Source organism: Cucurbita pepo, chromosome 16 (genome assembly GCF_057944985.1).
Source record: "Cucurbita pepo subsp. pepo isolate OVF chromosome 16, ASM5794498v1, whole genome shotgun sequence".
Classification (NCBI taxonomy): Eukaryota; Viridiplantae; Streptophyta; class Magnoliopsida; order Cucurbitales; family Cucurbitaceae; genus Cucurbita; species Cucurbita pepo.
In genome coordinates, this window is record NC_141813.1 from 7817403 (window position 1) to 7836093 (window position 18691).

General features: G+C 34.1%; 1 protein-coding gene across 2 annotated transcripts; it reads left to right on the top strand.

The window, feature by feature from the left end:
• Positions 1–2963: 2963 nt before the first annotated feature.
• LOC111777346 (nicotinate phosphoribosyltransferase 2) lies at positions 2964–16560 on the top strand. Of its 2 annotated transcripts, XM_023656896.2 has the most exons (16): positions 3167–3305; positions 4316–4417; positions 4874–5021; positions 5651–5770; positions 5931–6065; positions 6154–6215; positions 6826–6901; positions 8537–8638; positions 9299–9415; positions 10996–11054; positions 12685–12859; positions 12998–13132; positions 13238–13336; positions 15861–15969; positions 16063–16175; positions 16267–16560. In XM_023656896.2, coding segments are annotated over exons 2-16 (1530 nt in total). In that variant the 5' UTR covers positions 3167–3305; positions 4316–4415; the 3' UTR covers positions 16345–16560. The 2 variants fall into 2 exon arrangements, with proteins under 2 accessions (XP_023512663.1, XP_023512664.1); XM_023656895.2 differs by lacking the exon at positions 4316–4417 and having other exon boundaries at positions 2964–3305.
• The last annotated feature ends 2131 nt before the right edge of the window (positions 16561–18691 follow it).

Sequence of the window (18691 nt, forward strand, 5' to 3'; positions counted from 1 at the left end):
TGGTCTCTATTTTTCAATCCAGACAGAGTTGGATGTGTAGTATTTTTCTACCCACGACCCATGCACGCACATATAGACTCACAAGGCGGGCTTGTATATGTGCCCCCTAAGCCTACCTACAGACTAGCATACGCTCATGCTTTCAGAAGCCACGGAGGGAAATGAGCGCGCATAATATCATAGTGTACTTGTCCGTACAAATCATACAGGGAACTATCCTGATGTAAGTGACATACGAAATGCACGAGGTACCATAGTTTCAAACCATGATGCATACTTATGTGCAAATTATACCTCCATTTCTTTTCATGGCATAGCATTCCTATGAGACATGCATACATATATTGGACATATCTTTCTTGTTTAGTATGCATGGCGTGACATATGGAGGTTCATGCATCATATAGCCTTCATATTATAGCAAAAACCGCCACATAAAGTAATACACATCATATACCATAGCATCATAAAATATGACACGTACAGGGGCGACATGGTACGTGTCATAATATATCATATAAGTCATCGAACTAAGCCCGTGGTCGTCCAATAGTAGAGCCCCTTACTTGGAGCCTAAGCTAAAGTCACTATGAATGCTAGCTTAAAAGCTGCTTTTTAAAATCTAATTTCATCTTAGGAGTCCCACCATCATAATTTAAAATTCTATTAAAGAATTGATGCACCTAATTTACATAAATTAATCTAAACTTAGCTCCAAATTATTTGAATTGGCTAAATAATAGTCATACTGATCGTAAATGTCTTCTGAAGTTTTGAAAATGGAAAGAAAGGATCTGCATATAGCATATGTGAGCTGAATGAGTCGATAAGTCAAGTTGGAGCTGTCATAACATGGATTTTCCAATTGATTCCAAAGCGTCAAAGTGAGATGAAATAGAACAATTGATATGACTCAATGAGTCGAATGAACTCTCTTTTATATTAGAGTCCAACTTCCCACTTTCTCAATCTAATCGATATGGGACAACTTTTTTCATTTCCAATATCGGTTGTTACATCATACACATCTAAAAGAAACTTTTGTCCTTGAAATTACCTCAAGCGTAGAATAACTCGAGTCCTCGTCTAGAGATGTTCATAAATTATTAATGGGTCGGGTCATTCAAGTACTTGTGAAACATGGATATATGGAATATGTTATACACCATGGGGAGGGACAGTGGTAGGGCTAAGGTTGGGGCCAGCCAATTCCTTAACTTCAAAAAGTTGTTCTCGCAGTCTCGTTATAAGTATGAGTTAGGCTCACGTGAATCAACTGAGTCAAACTCAAAATATTTAAATAATTTGGTAGACCACATTTTTTAATATTTGGTGTCTAAGAAAAACAACTTTGTTTATCTAAGACTCGTACTCTAAGAGCTCGGTACAACGCTTACTATATCGAAACATCAAGTTGGCTTAAGGGTTCATTACGTTACTCCTTTTAGACCTTGAATAAGCAACTATGTTTAAGATACACATTATTATAAACTTGTCTAAGAATCTCTTCAAAAATTCCGTTCATGAAAAATTATATAAGTTGTGGGTATTAGTGAGTCAAAAGACCTTATAGCCACTAATAACGACCGTATTGAAACTCAGAGATCGACACGTTTTCTTAGATAAGTAATAAGGGTGTTTGAAGTTTGAAATGGAATATTTTTAATGCGTAGAAAAGTGAATTGAAGTCGACATGTCGGTTGCGTAACTTGGCGTTTGGGAACAAAATACCATCTAGTAGAATCTGTGTCCGTATTTAAAACCGTTACGCGCCCATGGAGGCGCGTGAAACCCAAGGTCAGTCCAAGGGCCACTTTCTGCTCTACTTGCCCCTTCACATTTTCTCTCCTTCCTAATTTAAACTAAACCCTTAAATCAATAAAATCCAAACCTTTTACTTTATTCTCAAAATACTCCCTTTTTTTTAAAAATAATTTAAAATATTTTAAAACTTTTTAAATCCTATATATGGTAGGATGAGGTGTATATTGATGGTTTTTATTAATCTTTTAATTTATTTTAAAAAAAGTTTAAGATTATTTCGAGAGTATTTTTGAAATAGGGTAGTAACAGTTTCATGTATACTACTGAAAGGTTATTTCCTAACGCACGTAGCAGACTTCCTGTACTTTGGCTCACCCTCTAGGTTCTAGCTCGACTTAGACAACTATGTTTGGCATTGTAGATATTGTCATACCATTTGAACCATTCCAGAGCTGTTTTTGACGTATATAGGAGTAGTTAAGGTTAGTATAGCTACTATTGAGACAGTTTTCTTAGAGATATCCTAAATATGAAGTCATGGAACTCCCTCAGTGCAGAATCGAGTTAACACTAGCTAAGGGTATTAGTGACTTCGACTTATGTCAACGAAACAACATGTGTTTTGCAGCCTATCTACGTATTATTACTTCTATGATGTAACGTTATGATTTTATGCGATGCATGTACCATCATGTTCATGTTATGTCTATAAGACACTTGATGAGCCCGTGCATGAATATTTTCAAGACTCTCCACAATGGCATGATATTGTCTACTTTGAGCATAAGCTCTCATGGCTTTGCTTTGGGCTTCACTAAAAGATCTCATACCAATGGAGTCAGTATTCCTCACTTATAAACCCATGATCATTCCCTAAATTAGCTGACGTGGGACTTCCATCATCAAACAGATCCTACTATGAACTATGATTGCATGTGATATCATTTTCTGACCGTAACAGTGAGATCGATCACGAGTAGATATTTATAAACTCAAAAGGTAATTGTTATTTGTTTTTGTTTTTTTCCTTGTTTTAAGGATGGAATACACATATGAACGGATAATAGGTGTCTTATCCTGATTGTTTGATGGACATATTTAACGTGAAATTTATGCTTAAAAAAAAAAAAAAAAAAAAAAGAAATTATACAAAAAAAGTAGCGAACTTTGACTTGGTGGTCAGTTTCTTCTTTTTCGTTGTATTTAACGGTCTCCTTCTCTTTTGTGATGGTACATCCACTTCCGATATCCAGGTTGTTTCCGCCTTCGTCTACACTCAATTACTTCTCCCCACTTTGCTCTCTCTGAATTTCTCTCTGATTCTTACTATTTCCCTTCCAACTTCCATTGATTCTTTGAAATTCTTGAGGTTTTCTTGTTTTCTTGATGGACAAAGTGAACGGGCCAAGAAATGGCGATCCTTCCAGTCCGGTGGTGGACGGACCTACCAACCCTATGGTTACTCCTTTGCTCACCGATCTTTATCAGTTCACTATGGCTTATGCTTATTGGAAAGCCGGCAAGCATGACGAGCGAGCTGTGTAAGTTCTTTCTTCTTTCTTTGTACAATGCGTTTGTGTTGCTGAGATTTCGGAATCCATGCGGAAATGGTTTTATCTCTTTATTGAACCTTGTTTTGAATTGAAATTTTGTAGTTCTTGCTTGTTGGTAATCAGTCTCAGTAGTGACTGCGCGGAATTTGTCCTTTTCTTTTTTGCTCTCTATTTTGTTTCTTCACTACTTCAGTTGTCGTGTTTGGTTTTCGAATTGCATGCTGCAGAATTCGGAACTTGTAAAGTTGAATCTAGAGGAATGGTTGTTACTGTTTGATTTTTTCTTTGTTTCCTGTATTAAGAACGTTGATGATTCCATTTGAGTATAGGTTCCGACTTGATGATTGAAACGCCTTTTGTTGTTTGCATTATTTCAGTCCTTCTCGATGAAAACATAGTTTCCAATTTTTTTTATAAAAGGCTTTGGGTTAATTAAATGTTCCATTGAACGACTCATCCACCAACTTTCTATGACCTCGAACGTTTGGCCTGGAATTTCTCCACTCCGTTAGTTTTGAGTTTTGAGCAAGTTCGGTATATATTATTCCTCATTTCTTAAAGACTGGGTAGTTCATATGATTGCTTAATATTTTTTCCCCTCAAATAGGACAGAATTAGCTCTCGAAGAAACTCCTTATGGCTTGTAGTTATTATATCAGTTCGGGTTGGAATCTGGAAATTGTTATTCTAACTACCCTGAGCTGGCCTAATGGTCAATAATAGTCATGAAAATAATAGAAGTCTTAGAGGAGGGAGTGAGTTTAACTCACGGTGATCTACCTAAGATTTAATATCCTCCAAGTTTCTTTGACACAGGACAAACAATTGTGTATAAACTGGTTCAAATACTTGTGAGTGTATAAAATACAGAGAAATTGCTATTTCTGAATTTTGAATGTACTACCAATATGATTCATCAATCACTTTGATTGCATCTTTCTAAATGAACATAATGCTTTCTTTTGAATGACTAACCTTCAATCTTCTTGTGTTATAAGGTGAAACAATTTTAGCGGAGCTTTTGCTCAAGCTATTTTATGACTGGATGCGGTAGATGATACACTAGTCTGGTTTGAGTTTTTTTTAGAGGTCAATAGCATGTGAGTGTGAAAAATTCGAACCTCTGACCTTTTGGTCGAGGACATGTACTTTAACTAGTTGAGCTATTCTCAAGTTGGTGGCTTGTAAATTGTTATTTCTATCTTTTGAAGTGTCTTTGTAATTTTAATTTGGAAAAGTATATTAAGCTTCAAAAACAATTCCAAATTTGGAGGTTGAAACTAAACTTGGCAGCTAATTAATTGTTCGAGCATTGGTTGCATCTTACATTTTTTTTCTTCTAATGAATAGAACTAAATTCGCCCTTACTGGAATATCTAGAAGTTGAAAGTTTGCCTTTTCCAACATGGTTGATTTACCAGGGCAAATCAAAATTTTCATTCTATCAAAAGCTATATGATCTCTCCAGCGCCTTATAAGTCATGTTTGGAGATGTCTTTGAGGAGGAAAATATGCATTAATATAGAAGGGTTTTTTGTTAAATTTTTGTGCTCCAGGTTTGATTTATATTTTCGGAGGAATCCTTTTGGTGGTGAATATACAATTTTTGCTGGTTTAGAAGAGTGCATAAGACTTATTGCTAATTTCAAATTCACAGAGGAAGAAATCTCATTTGTCAAGCAGGCTTTACCTTCATCCTGTGAGGTAACCCAATTTATTGATTATGTGGTTGGTATACAGATCAACTTTTACTTTGGTTTATGTGGTACACCACTGCATATTTAAATTAGTCAGATGTTTCATTTTATAAGTATTGCTGCCTAAATAATTTAAAACTTAATTAAAATTTGCCACATTTCACTTGGGGCGTCCACCATTTCCTCTTACTGGTTATAAAGATAATTCATGCTAGATTACATCTCTTTTAATCCACAGAAATAGAAATATTAACTAACATTTGGATGTACCTAAGATGCGTAGGTCTCACCTTACAAAATTATTCCTAAATTTTACTCTATGAATGATCATTTTTTTCTTTTGGGAGGGCGATATTAAATGCACCATAACATAATGGGGCTTATTTGATTAACTAAAGCATAATTAGTTTGCGTGTTCTTCCTTATATTAGATAAAGCGCATACATGTAGGTAACATACCAACCATACTAGTTATTTTTCATAGTAACTTTGAGATGCAATTTTGATAATTTGGTAAAGTTTCATAAGACTTCTTGTATGCTGAGTTAACTCTTACTTTTTATAATTAGAATGCATTGATTATTTTAGAGGATTTACTTGTTCCGATGCTGAAGAACTTTTATTGATTAAATATAGGAAGCGTTCTACAATTATCTTAGAGGAATCGACTGTTCTGACGTTGAGGTCTATGCTATTTCAGAGGGATCAGTTGTTTTCCCGAAGGTGCCCTTAGTGAGGGTTGAAGGGCCAGTTGCTGTAAGTATCAAGAAAGTTTTCCTCTGATGAAATAGTTAACATTGGATTCGGGAACCTATTTTATTTCTTTGTATTCATCCAAGAGTATCTTCATAACTGCTGAAACAAGATATTATTAATTCACATTGGTACTTTTTTCTTTTTCTTTTTTAAATTTCAGGTAGTTCAATTACTTGAAACACCATTTGTAAATCTTATTAATTATGCATCGTTAGTTACTACAAATGCCGCAAGGCACCGTTTTGTTGCTGGAAAGTCTAAAGTTCTTCTCGAGTTTGGACTTCGGCGAGCTCAGGTTTCTAATTCTTTCATTGTTTTCCTTTCTTTAAGTGCTGGTTTTTTTTTTCTCATCCTCATCCAGAAGAAATCTTTACTTGGTTTAGGGACCTGACGGTGGAATTAGCGCCTCAAAGTACTGCTATATGGGAGGATTCGATGCAACAAGGTAATCTTTCATCTTTGCCAATAATATTTTATATTGATACTGTAAATATTTCATTTGATGCACAGGGTAACCTTTCATCCCTGCCAATAATCTCGCACCATATCTATTTTTTTTTTTCTTTTAGTACTGTTCCTTTAGGACACATACTTCTATTTGGGAATTGAATCCCGTATATTATTTTACTTCATTGTTTAAGAAAGTTTCTATAGAGTCTTTCTATTTTCCGCCAACCATGATAGGCATCTCAAAGAGAGAAATGTAGTATGTGGGGGAGGTTTATAAGGGTAGCTTGTATAAGAGAGAGTCAGTTCTCTTAGAGATGTGCAGTTGTTCTGTTAGTTCTGATTTTTGCCTACCTTACATTAGAGGAAGTAAAAGTTTACATCTGCCTATCATTTCTTCACTTCCTACTGTATATAACGATTTAAGCTAGAGGAAATAAAAGTTCTCATTTTCTATGAGTTGGATAGTATATATGTGAGATTAGTGAGAGTGCTAGTAAACTGGCGAGACACTCATGAATCTAGAAAAAAGAGTATATATCGGCAATCTCTATCAACAGCTTCAAACTATTAATTTAATCGAAAATCTACTTTTCTCTTTTACGCAGCAATGTTGCAGCTGGGATGTTATTTGGCATACCACTGCGTGGAACACATTCCCATGCATTTGTCAGCTCATTTATGGTTTGTTATTCTCTAATTACACTTGCTAGCTTCATTGTCAAGTTTTATAATGTGGTAATTATTAAATGCCAAGAATAGCCAATTTCCTTTGCTTGCCCAAACACACACATTAGATAAAGATGCCATCTAATGAAAGATGATGAAATTATAGAAAAAGGTGTGAAGGGGATGTTACACAAAGCATGTGCCAAGTGGCATACACGGAAAAGAGAATTTAACAAAAGTACTTTTTTACTTTTTCACTAAGAAACATTTTTATTTATGAGATAAAATAAAAAAAGGCGGGAGAATTTTTCCTTTGAGAAGGAAATTACAAAAAACACTTCCATTCGGCTCTATGAGAAATTTTGACTGAAGAACTTAGACTCGTGACATCAACAATAAGCTAAAAATAGAATAGATTTCCTAATGTAATAGTCACTCTCTTCCTTATAAAAAGTTCTCCCATTGCATTCCAGCCAATCATGTGCTAGGAGAAAGCAGCTCAGGCAAAGATCATAGAAACTAGGCTTCACAAATTTGAAATGCTTGATTTAGACGAGTGTGGTTGAGGTACAAGAGGTTAATTCTCCCTGAGGAAGTTGTTTCTCTCTTACCCTTGTCCAACGTATCTTTCCTTACATAATGAAAAGTGTTTCTGTTTAAAAAAAAAAAAAAAAGAAAAAACAGTAATAAACCTAATGGTCCCATCTAAATAACTTCAGACGTAATGAGCCTAGAAGCCCAATAATTCCCAGTTTCTAACAGTCTCAATCCTTAAACTATAAATTATTGTTTGTTTTCTTTTTCATTTGGCTATTAGCTCTGAAGATGTGCCATCTAATTGTCAACTTCTTTGTCTCAATGCTAACTTGTCAGCATAATGACGTTAATTTCATTGGCATGTGGTCATGATGTGATTATTTATACTGCCGGCACATCAATTTTTCCCATTACATTAATCAATTGGGCAATGAGAATGTATTGTTTCACATCATGACTGAACTAAAATGAATTACACTACCTGATGTATCTGTTTTAAAAACATATTTTGCCCAGAAATGCATCAAAACTGTCCATATCATATTTCCATAATTGAGAAGTTAATAAAATCCTCAGGGTGTGACATAACATTAAACCAATTAATATATATATGTGTGTATGTATGTATGTATCTAATTGTAAGAAACAATTTCTCTGATGATATGAAATTACCTAAGGGAGATTCTACCCCACGCCAAAAGAGTTGCATAGTATTTTAATTGGACAAAAGAGGCAAATACTATATTGGCGGAAAGGGGTGGTAATGTTCACCCAGGGATGACCAAAAAACTATCGAGTCATAGAGCCTATGGTCTGTTTTTCACAAAAAAAAAATTATATGGTTCCTTCTGTTCCATGTCGACCATAAAAATGCCCTGAGGCCAAACGAAGGTTTTTTATTTTTATTATTATTATTTTATTTTATTTTTACCTTTTTAATGGGGTGACCCACAATTGGGTCATTGGGCAAAGCAACATACCAAGAGAACTTTGATAAAATATCGTCACAAATCAATTAAGATATCTCTCTTCAGTTGTCACATAGATACCATCATGTCAAAAGCATTTATCAGTTTGAGTTTATTGCTATATAACATAACGTGTGATTTGCAGAGCCAAGATGAGATCATAAATAAGTCACTTTGTAGCAGTGATGGCTTACGCACATGTGAAGATTTTCCAAGTGCAGTTCAAACGTGGTTAAACAAGATTCAGGTATTCAATCATTTATGTTCTTGAAGTTTTATTCTCTGTTAATGATCTAAACAGAGGGAGATAAGGAGTTTCAGGTGGGCTCTAACAGTTTTCTGAAAACAGTTAGTGGAAGAGTCCAACCTCTCAAACTGCCTGGGTTATTATAACTTTACTTCTATCAATACTATTTTCTATTAATTATCTATGATTTCTGGTTCCTATCAAGCAGCCGTCAATTTGTTTGTTAATTAGATTACCAAGCTTGTTTCTTTATCAGGCTGAGAATAAGCTTGTTTCTTTATCAGGGGTGGGCTATTGTATTCACAACTTATTCTCCGTTATATTATTTATTTATGTATTTATTTTACTATTTTGGAGATTTAGATGCTAGGTTGCATTATGAGGAAACGTTTTTTACTTTTTATAGTTATGTGGTAAAGTTAAAAGCAGTTAATTAGGAGAATAGTGAGCTGGAAAGAGTTGTTGGACCACAAGACGAATGCATAATGAACTATAAGAATTTTGTTTCTTATGGTTTGGACGGCAGTGTGTCAGGCTCCTGATTATATTTATGTTTTCTCGATGCATATGATATCTAATTATCCCCCCCTTTTTTTTCTTGTTTTTTTTTCTATTATACTTTCTGTTAATTCAACCCAACTCTGCTGATGTTTGCTGCAGTGGTTGCCTTCATTCCATGGCACTTTTGGTGAGACCAACCAAAGTGAGTTGGCTGCATTCACGTCTTATGCTTTGGCATTTCCAACTGACTTCCTTGCTCTTGTGGATACTTATGATGTGAGTTAAAGAATTACTAAGATACGTAATTGGGTTTGATAATTTCTTTTATTTATTACATTTATTTCCTTTGTAGACCAAGTTAGCTTATCCATTTATTTCCATATTATTGGCACTTTGCATTGCTTAAATTATTATGTGCTATTATAGTACAGGGATGCAATCAAAATGTAGGAAAAACAATCGTACAGAAAATTTGTCACTGTAAAAACTGAGAATTGTTAAAAGTTTTATTTTAAATTTGTATTACAATTTTCAATTTACTTCTTGATGTTGTCTAAGAAGATTATTCAGTCACATTTTTACTATTTAAATAGACAATACTATTATGCTGCGTCGGGAAATAAACTCTAGGCAAAACTGTAGCAAAAAAACCTGATTACTGTTGTCTGCTCTCATTGGATGAGTTGAATAGCCTCTGTAGTCTATTCCCCTATCCCAACCGCTATTGAGTCAGGTTGAGAATTTGAACTTTGGTCATCTCAAAGAACTCTTCCTTTGACCATATCCAATTCTATTATAAGACCAAGAAGAAATTTGTAAATTGGTTTTATTTCTACTATTTTGTTATACAAGGATTCATCTGATATGTACTCTCAATTATTTGCCGAGCCTGTGAACATACCCAATTGCTGCAAAAAAATGAGTAAGTAGATTGAAATATCAAGTTATTGAGTTTTTACTTTGTCGTAGGAGGTCATAAAACATCCCTTTTATCTCAAATACTTCTTTTGACTCTGGGTCATCAGCCAGGAGTTGTCACACAATCAAGAATATATTCATGTGATTGGAGGAATAGGATGTTTGGTTTCGCCATAGCCTCCATTAGTGGTGATGCTTTGCCGATGCATTCTCAATTTTGCCTGTAGTGTTCTGCCGGCGTTAGCATTTTTACATGGCGGGGTTTGTTTTTGGGATGGTCATCAATGAACCTATTTATGGTCGCTGAAGGAATGCGATTCAAGGGCTTTAATACCATGAAGTTAGCTCTCAAGCTAGCTTTTGTGAGAGAAAATTGAGAATGACTCATGAATGGTTTCTTTCATATGTACAATCACTTATGTAAAGCCCCGTCCGGTATGTACCCATGGGGGGCATACATACGTATATAAGGAAGTATATAAATTAAGAAAGGAGGGGAATCTGAACATAGTGGGATTAGAAAATTATTTGGGCCCAAGTAAATAAGCCTACAACTGTTAAGTTATTTTGAAAACTTAAGATAATAGATCAATTCTTGAAATTGTTTAGAATCCTACTAAGTGTTCAATATTTATTATTGAATATTTGTGCTGTCTTCTAATTTAAATACCAACTGGGGAGCTTTTTGAGATAAGCAAGTGGGGTGTTTGCAGGATATTTCCCTTCCTCTCTTTTCGTATCTTTTTTTTTTATACAATTTCAAAATGAGTAATTGTGAATAGTGATAAAGAAAGATGCTTGTAATTTTATTTTGTGAAAATTGAACACTTGTGAATATGTTTTTATTTGTATAATCTATTTTCTTCATTTGATGTCGTTCATGTTTCTTCTTGATGCCTGATTTTATAACCAACGCCATATTCACATTTATTTGCCAGGTTATGCGGAGTGGAATCCCTAACTTCTGTGCGGTTGCGCTGGCACTTAATGATTTGGGGTATGCCTGAAGTACACTTAACATTTACGATTATGAGTTGTTATAAAGTGGGTTTTCTGAATCAAAACGTGATTTTAACGCTTCAAGTTTTTTTTTGTTATCCTTTTAGTTGGCACTTAAGTGTTCTCATTTCTTTTTTTCTCTAGACTTCTATGTACATTTATGGTTTGACTGGAAATGCGATGCTGCGTTCCTAGCCTATTTTGCTTTTACTGTAACTGGCCTATTTTACTGCTTTGCTCAACTGATCGCTGACTCAGTTAGTTGGCTGGGATGCGAATAAGTGGTTTGGCCGTTAAATATTTGCTTAATTTCATCTGGCTGCTTAGACAGTGGGTAGAAAGTGTCAGTAGACAGTTACAATATAGTAATAATAGGCTTTAGCTAGTCATTGTGGCACTCTGTTATTGAATAAATTTCCTCAAGGATAAGCAGAATACGGACTGTAAAATGCTTCGCCAGTTGGATAAGAGAGATTTTTGAAGCTGTAATTGCTAAAAGGAAGAACATTTCTTCACTAATGAAGTGCAATAAACGAAGCAGAATCCAGTAATTCTTTCGGCCTTCGATCTTCCCTTGAAAAACTAGAGTTCCTTTCATTCTGTTAGTCCCCCTATTGTGAACGTATATTCTAAAAGATTAAGGTGAAACCACCTATTGTAAATGTCTATACAAGAAAGGGGAAAGTGGAAAGTGATGCAAAGTTGGTTAGAATGACTGGTACGCCTGCCTTCATCGGTTGGTTAGCTGGAGAGAGTGAGGTATCTTTGTATTGGGAATTGTGGAGAGGTTTTGGGAGAGAATACAGCCCTCTCTAATAGGCTGAGTTTGTATGGTGATATTATCACCTTGTCCTCTACTGTTCATGAATAAAATTCCCTAAGATGTCAATCACATTCCAAATCAACCACATGGTTGTTCTTGTGATGTGAAGCCGCATAACCTTCTTGGACAGTCTGAAGGGTGGTTGATGAGCAGTAAATTCAGGCACTCAAGGACTCCATTGGAGAGTACCACACTCCAATCGAAAGTTGAAAACTGGTTTTTCAAAATGATCGAGGAGAAAGGGCAGTCGAAAAAGATCTGTCTTTAATTAGGTTATGCTTTTTTAGATATAGGTGTGACTAAAAGTAATTTTCTACTAGTTTTAAATGTTAAGATTGATAAAATATGCATCAAGTACCATAGTGATATAGTTAAGCCTTACGATACTCAGGGATTATAGTTTCAGTCAGAAATGTGATACATTTTGAGTTCATGGAGGCTTGCTGAAAATTGATAATAGCTGATGTAGTCCTATATACATTGGCCAAAGAGTTATTATCGAGTTCAGGCCTCTGAGACTATTGATCACTAAACTTCACTCAAATATTTTCAATTAGGTTTAAGCATTTTGACGTAACAATTTCATGCAACTCCAAATTATTGGGGGTTAACAACAAGGTGTATCATTTTGCTAGCCAAGTAGGTGTATGTATTGATTTATACAAATGGAGAAGTTAAAATGCCTGGGTTAGTTATGTGTTTGACGTGACAATTACATGTAACTTTTTGGATTATTTGGTAAATGGTCGACTTTTCGAGGATTTATTGAACTTTGAGTACTAAGTTTCAATTCTGTTTAGTGTAGGTACCGAGCTAAAGGGATTAGGTTGGACTCTGGTGATCTAGCATATTTGTCATGTGAGACACGGAAATTTTTTATGGCTATTGAAAAGGAGTTTGGAGTACCTGGATTTGGAAAAATAAATATTTCTGCCAGTAATGACCTCAATGAGGAAACTTTAGATGCATTAAACAAGCAGGTAATAATTTCAATCGAATGGTCTTGATTTGATTATACTTTTGGAATTGTGTTCAGATCTATTTTTCTGTTAGTCAATTTTTGTATCAGAACATATGCAGATTTTGCAACTTTTTCTTAATTTGTTTATCCTATGCAGGGTCATGAGGTTGATGCATTTGGAATTGGAACCTATTTGGTTACATGTTACGCTCAGGCTGCTTTAGGATGTGTCTTCAAGCTAGTTGAAATAAATAACCAGCCCCGCATTAAACTTTCTGAAGACGTTTCAAAGGTTGTGATGTTTCGTTATTTTTTGTAAAATTGTGAACTGTGAAGCAAATTCCAGTGATGATGTTTGGTTTATGTAAATATTACACTCATTTCTTCATTGTTATAGGTCTCAATTCCATGCAAAAAGCGTAGTTTTAGATTATACGGGAAGGAAGGCTATCCTCTGGTAGACATAATGTCAGGCGAGAATGAGCCGGCACCTAAGGTAAGTCGTTAACTTGTATTAGTGTTGATAGGACTATTCTACCTTTTAATATAGCAATGATGATAGTTATAGTTTGCTTTTTTACTTTTCTACGCCAATTGGGTGTTTTTCACAAAGATGTTTATAAAATTGTTTTGCAGACTAATCTTTTAAAACTTTTCTATGTTTATTGATTAAATTTTCTTTGGAAGTTTTCTTTTTTCCTTTCGTTGTGTTTTCATTTATTTCTTCTGTATATAAATTTTAAAGTATAGCATATTGAGATTAAGTTATACTTAAAAATAATAATTAATAACTATAACTGAACAATTAATTGGTAAAACCTTAAAGAAAATATGTGACATTGGAAAACAACAAACCTCCATTTTTTTGGTACTGCTTTTGTTCTAAAAGTTGTTAAAAATTGTTCGTAAAATTCATTTTCTACATTATAGGGAAAAAAAGAAATATATATATATATATATTAAAGCCTGGTTTTCAAATAGGCCCCATGTTTCCCTAGACATAAGATATACAACATCCAAAAATTGTTCTGCAAAATCTTTTTCTGCATTTCTTTTATTTACTTTGGGATATTTAAACTGTGGCAACCTGTCAGGAAATGATCTTCCTTCAAATTTATTCATGAACTGGGTTATTTTTCTAATAGCGAAGCTAATAGCAAATTTTGTGTGAGATAGATGGACTAGTTTTCTCACCAATAATTGGTACTTGTTCTTGTCCATAAGGAATCAGTAGTATGAATCGGTTTTGCTTCCAACCCCTTGTTTGTGTAGAAGTTTCAGAATCTATTTCCTTAAAGTGACACTTGTGCCATTACGGGATCTTGCCATTCAAATATTCTTAGACTTTTACTCTAAACTCCGTTCATACTTCTTAGACATCAACCTACACGATGGTAAGAGTCAATTTCGTTCTTAGGGATGTTTAACAAATATATTATGGTCAATTTGGCATTTTTGTATCCCTTCCCTCATCTATGAATCTCATAAAAGGGCTTCTTCAGTTTACACCCTTTGTTCTTATTTTTCAAATCCATTAGGTATTCTCATAAATATTTCTGCTAGGTTCTCGTGAGACGTATTTTAATATTAAGTACATAGTTGGGCCAATTTAGATTAACATCAAGGGACAGGAGAAATCTAGTGATATTAAGCTTAACTAGTCCAGAGTTTTTTTTGTCAACCCATTCCATGAGATTGAATGAATAAAGGAGAGTTATATGTCTTTTTTTACTTTTCTACTCTGAGTTATCATTGGGTTGAATGATATCAGCTTCTGATTTTATCGATCAAACTCTTATTGTAACGGCCTAAGCCTATCACTAGCAGATATTGTCCTCTTTGAGGTTTCCTTTTCAAACTTTCCCTCAAAGTTTTTTAAAACGCGTCTGCTAAGGAGAAGTTTTCACATCCTTATAAAGAATGTTTCGTTTCCCTTTCCAACCGATGTGGGATCTCACACTTATTGAACGAGGATGTTCCCTTCAATGTAACTGTAACCATAGTTGCAGGAGAGATTAGGCTAATTGGCAAACACATCCCCATATTCATCGAGCATACCCCCATTCTCAGCTCGAACCAGTAAAAGGCACCCATTAAGAATCTGATAGTTGTAGGTACATTACATTTCATCTTTTTGCTGGGTCATTTAGTTAATATCTCTTTTGCTTCAAGAAGTTGGCACTGGAAGAATATAACTTGTTATGTGCTGCTCGGCATTGTTGGATGATGGAAGTCCCACATCGACTAATTTAGGGAATGATCATGGGTTTATAAGTGAGGAATACTAACTCCATTGGTATGAGGCCTTTTGGGAAGCCCAAAGCAAAGCCATGAGAGCTTATGCTCAAAGTGGACAATATCATACCATTGTGGAGAGTCGTGTTCGTCTAATATGGTATCAGAGCCATGCCCTAAACTTAGTCGTGCCAATAGATTGGTAAATCCTCAAATATCGAACTAAGAACTCCTAAAGAGAAGGAGCCAAGCCCCTCCTCGAAGGCAGTCAAAAATGACTAAGACTCCAAAGGAGTCGAGCCTCGATTAAGGGGAGGCGCACTTTGTTCGAGGGGAGGTGTTGGATGATGGAAGTCCCACATCGACTAATTTAGGGAATGATCATGGGTTTATAAGTGAGGAATACTAACTCCATTGGTATGAGGCCTTTTGGGGAAGCCCAAAGCAAAGCCATGAGAGCTTATGTTCAAAGTGGACAATATCATACCATTGTGGAGAGTCGTGTTCGTCTAATAGGCATAAAGTGTACAATCATCGACGACCAAAAGAAGAGATAGGAAAATAGCAGATCGTGGCAATACAGTAAAATTATGGTCGCAGAAAAACAAACCAAGTTAGAAAATAGGGGATAGTCGGTTCTTGGGCGTCGTGTTTTATCCATGTCATTCATCTAGATCCTATCTACGAATCATATCCTGTATTTTGTTGTCTTTAAAAGGATCTATTGTTCATACACTGGCTGTTTATGACAAAAGTTGAACTACCATTTCATGGATAAACTGCAGGTGGGTGAAAGAATTCTATGTCGTCATCCATTTAACGAATCGAAAAGAGCATACGTGGTGCCACAGCAAGTAGAGGAGCTCCTCAAGTGCTACTGGGCTGGAAAATCAGGTGAAAACCTGCGTAAATCTTCGATCGAAAATCCGTTCTTCAAGCATCCATTAATAATAGCTAAACTCAATTCCTTAACTTTTTTCCTTGAAGGTAAAGCAGTGGAATGTCTACCAGCTCTGAAGGACATAAGAGATCGTTGCATTAAACAACTTGAGAAAATGCGTCCCGATCACATGAGAAGACTTAATCCGACGCCATACAAAGTACTATCAATACATATCAACAATCTCATTGGTATTTGTTTCACGATCTTGATCAGATGGGTTTGACAAATTTAGAAATGTTGGTATGCAGGTTAGCGTGAGTGCAAAGCTATATGATTTCATTCATTTCTTGTGGCTAAATGAGGCACCTGTTGGGGAATTGCAATGAACCCATAATTGACAGCATCAGCCCAAAGTAAGATTCGTTGTTCCTATAACACAGATAAAAACAGCCTCCTGCTTGTTTTTTTTTTTTTTTTTTTTTTTTTGTTTTTTATTCTCAATAAAACATCACAGTGGCTTGCGTTTATTAGTTGTACTGAACTTTTCTCTTTCACTCTCAATAGTTTAGATATGAACAATAATTGAGTTTGAATTTGCTTCACTTTGGTCACTATCATCTTCACCTAATACTCACTCACCTAATGTTTGGCTTAGCTAATCATGTGACACCATTACTTGTTTCCGCCAACATGTTCATATGTTCTTGTTAGTTAATTTATATCAACATTCTAAATGAAGTAACTGTATGATAACCCGGTCTAATAATTGAGTAATTTGATTTTGATTTAATTCATCTTAAATTAGGGTATTTTTACTAGTTTTTATTAATGGGTGAAAATTATTTCACGTAAATCAAGTTAAATTAGTAAATTGATTCTAGATAGTGTGATTCAAGTTATTTTAGTTGGTTAATTTTAAATCATTTTCCTTTTAAAAAATTATTGTATTGATTTTATTAATGATAAAGCACTGCATTATTATCCCTAAATTTTAGTTACTTTTAATATGGTCTTCAAGCTTTAAAATGTACATTTTAAACTAGGTAATTGAATTTCTTGAATTTGACACTTTTAACGGTAAGTAACTATTAATTAATTTTAAATAATTATGATGTGATTTTTTCAATTAATTTTAAGTGACCAAAAACTAATTTAAAGTATTAAATTATTAATTGTTTTAAATTAATTAATAGAATATTAAAACAAATGACTTAAAAGTGGACAGTAGTGAAGGCTCAATGTAAAAGTGTACATTCAAGTCTTCCCTATCACATGGAAACTAACTCAAAATTTACCCAAGGATAAAAGTGTAACCTTGTAAATCATACAAAGATTAAAAGTATATTTTTTTTTCCTAAAATTTAAAGGGTAATTGCAAAAATTAGTATATTTAAAATATATTATTGATATATCAAAGTTATTAGTAAATGAATGTTGGTGCACTTATTATTTTTTGTGGACTAAACTTCAAATTTTATTAATTTGTTTGGAAGTATTTTTTTAGCATTAAGTATGTTGATAATAATTTTTTTTAGAAGTTGATGATTGTTACGAAAGTAAATGATACCTTCATAGTTGGTGAGTCGATAAAACTCAGATGTAACTAAAATATATTTTAACGCTGAAATAATAAAAATGTGTTTAAAATAACTAAATATGTCTAATTCTACTCCAAACACTCCAAAAACCAATTCTAACTCGATTTTTAAATTGTTTAGAAATTAATCTTGTGTAGGGTGGATAGTCTATTCTCACCGCACTCGTTCAATGTAATTAGAATAATAACATTGGTGCATCAATAGTAAACACTCTCCATTATGATATACTCATTCATTTGTAAAAACTCACTGATATGCTAATAATACAATTGAAACTCTATCGTTGAATGAGTGTGTGTCAATATACTACTGTAACGATCCGAAATTTTCTACTTAATTTAAAGTCGTCATTATATACATATCATGAATATTGAATGCGGAAATACTTCATTTAAACTTTTATAAGACGTCACCTTCATTTTAAAACACAGTCATGAACTTACGTGTTTTGAAAATACCTTTAAAAAACGATAAAACAAAAGACTAAATAAAATAAATAAACGTTAAATTAAAAACAAGATTTGCAACCTCTGTCTTCATCTATAATTGCTTTTATTTTTATTTTGTCAGTACTTGTCATTATGTAATTCGCATAGGTACATTATCGAGAACTAATGTTGAGGGTTGTAATGACTTTGATCATGGTTATGGTTATGAAGTCATGTTTGTCACAATAAATAAATTTTGACGACAAGAATTGTTCCAAAGATTTCAATGGAAAGGTGAGTTGAACTATACCAAATATAGTTAAAAATAGATTAAAACTCTTAGAAATATAATTACCTACAATTTTTTTTGTTGTTACTTCTAACGATCAGATTTCTAGAAAGAAAAAGAAAAAAAAAAATTTGCCCAGGTAGCGGGCGAAGTCGCAAAAATCTAGCGGTCGTCGAAATTTTAGGACTTCACATGACACACCCGCAGGATTGTCAGTTACATAAAAGACTCCGGTTTTCCTTATTTAGTTTTTCACGTTTTTACTTAAATTAGTTATTTGATTTTTTTTTTTTTTTATTTGGACCATTTTCACCATGTTTATAAGTCGTGTAGTTTTAGTGGGCCACCTTGGACCATTTTTAGGATAGAAGAGTTATTTAAATGAGTCAATTATGAGAAATAAATAACCGAATTTTTA

What these genes read in the sequence shown, in the direction of transcription:
- LOC111777346 (XM_023656895.2), top strand. Translation starts at nt 3,151, where the DNA reads ATGGACAAAGTGAACGGGCCAAGAAATGGCGATCCTTCCAGTCCGGTG. An exon ending in AAGCATGACGAGCGAGCTGT is followed by an intron (nt 3,306 to 4,873) that starts GTAAGTTCTTTC and finishes TTTGTGCTCCAG; the next exon opens with GTTTGATTTATATTTTCGGA. An exon ending in CATTTGTCAGCTCATTTATG is followed by an intron (nt 6,902 to 8,536) that starts GTTTGTTATTCT and finishes TGTGATTTGCAG; the next exon opens with AGCCAAGATGAGATCATAAA.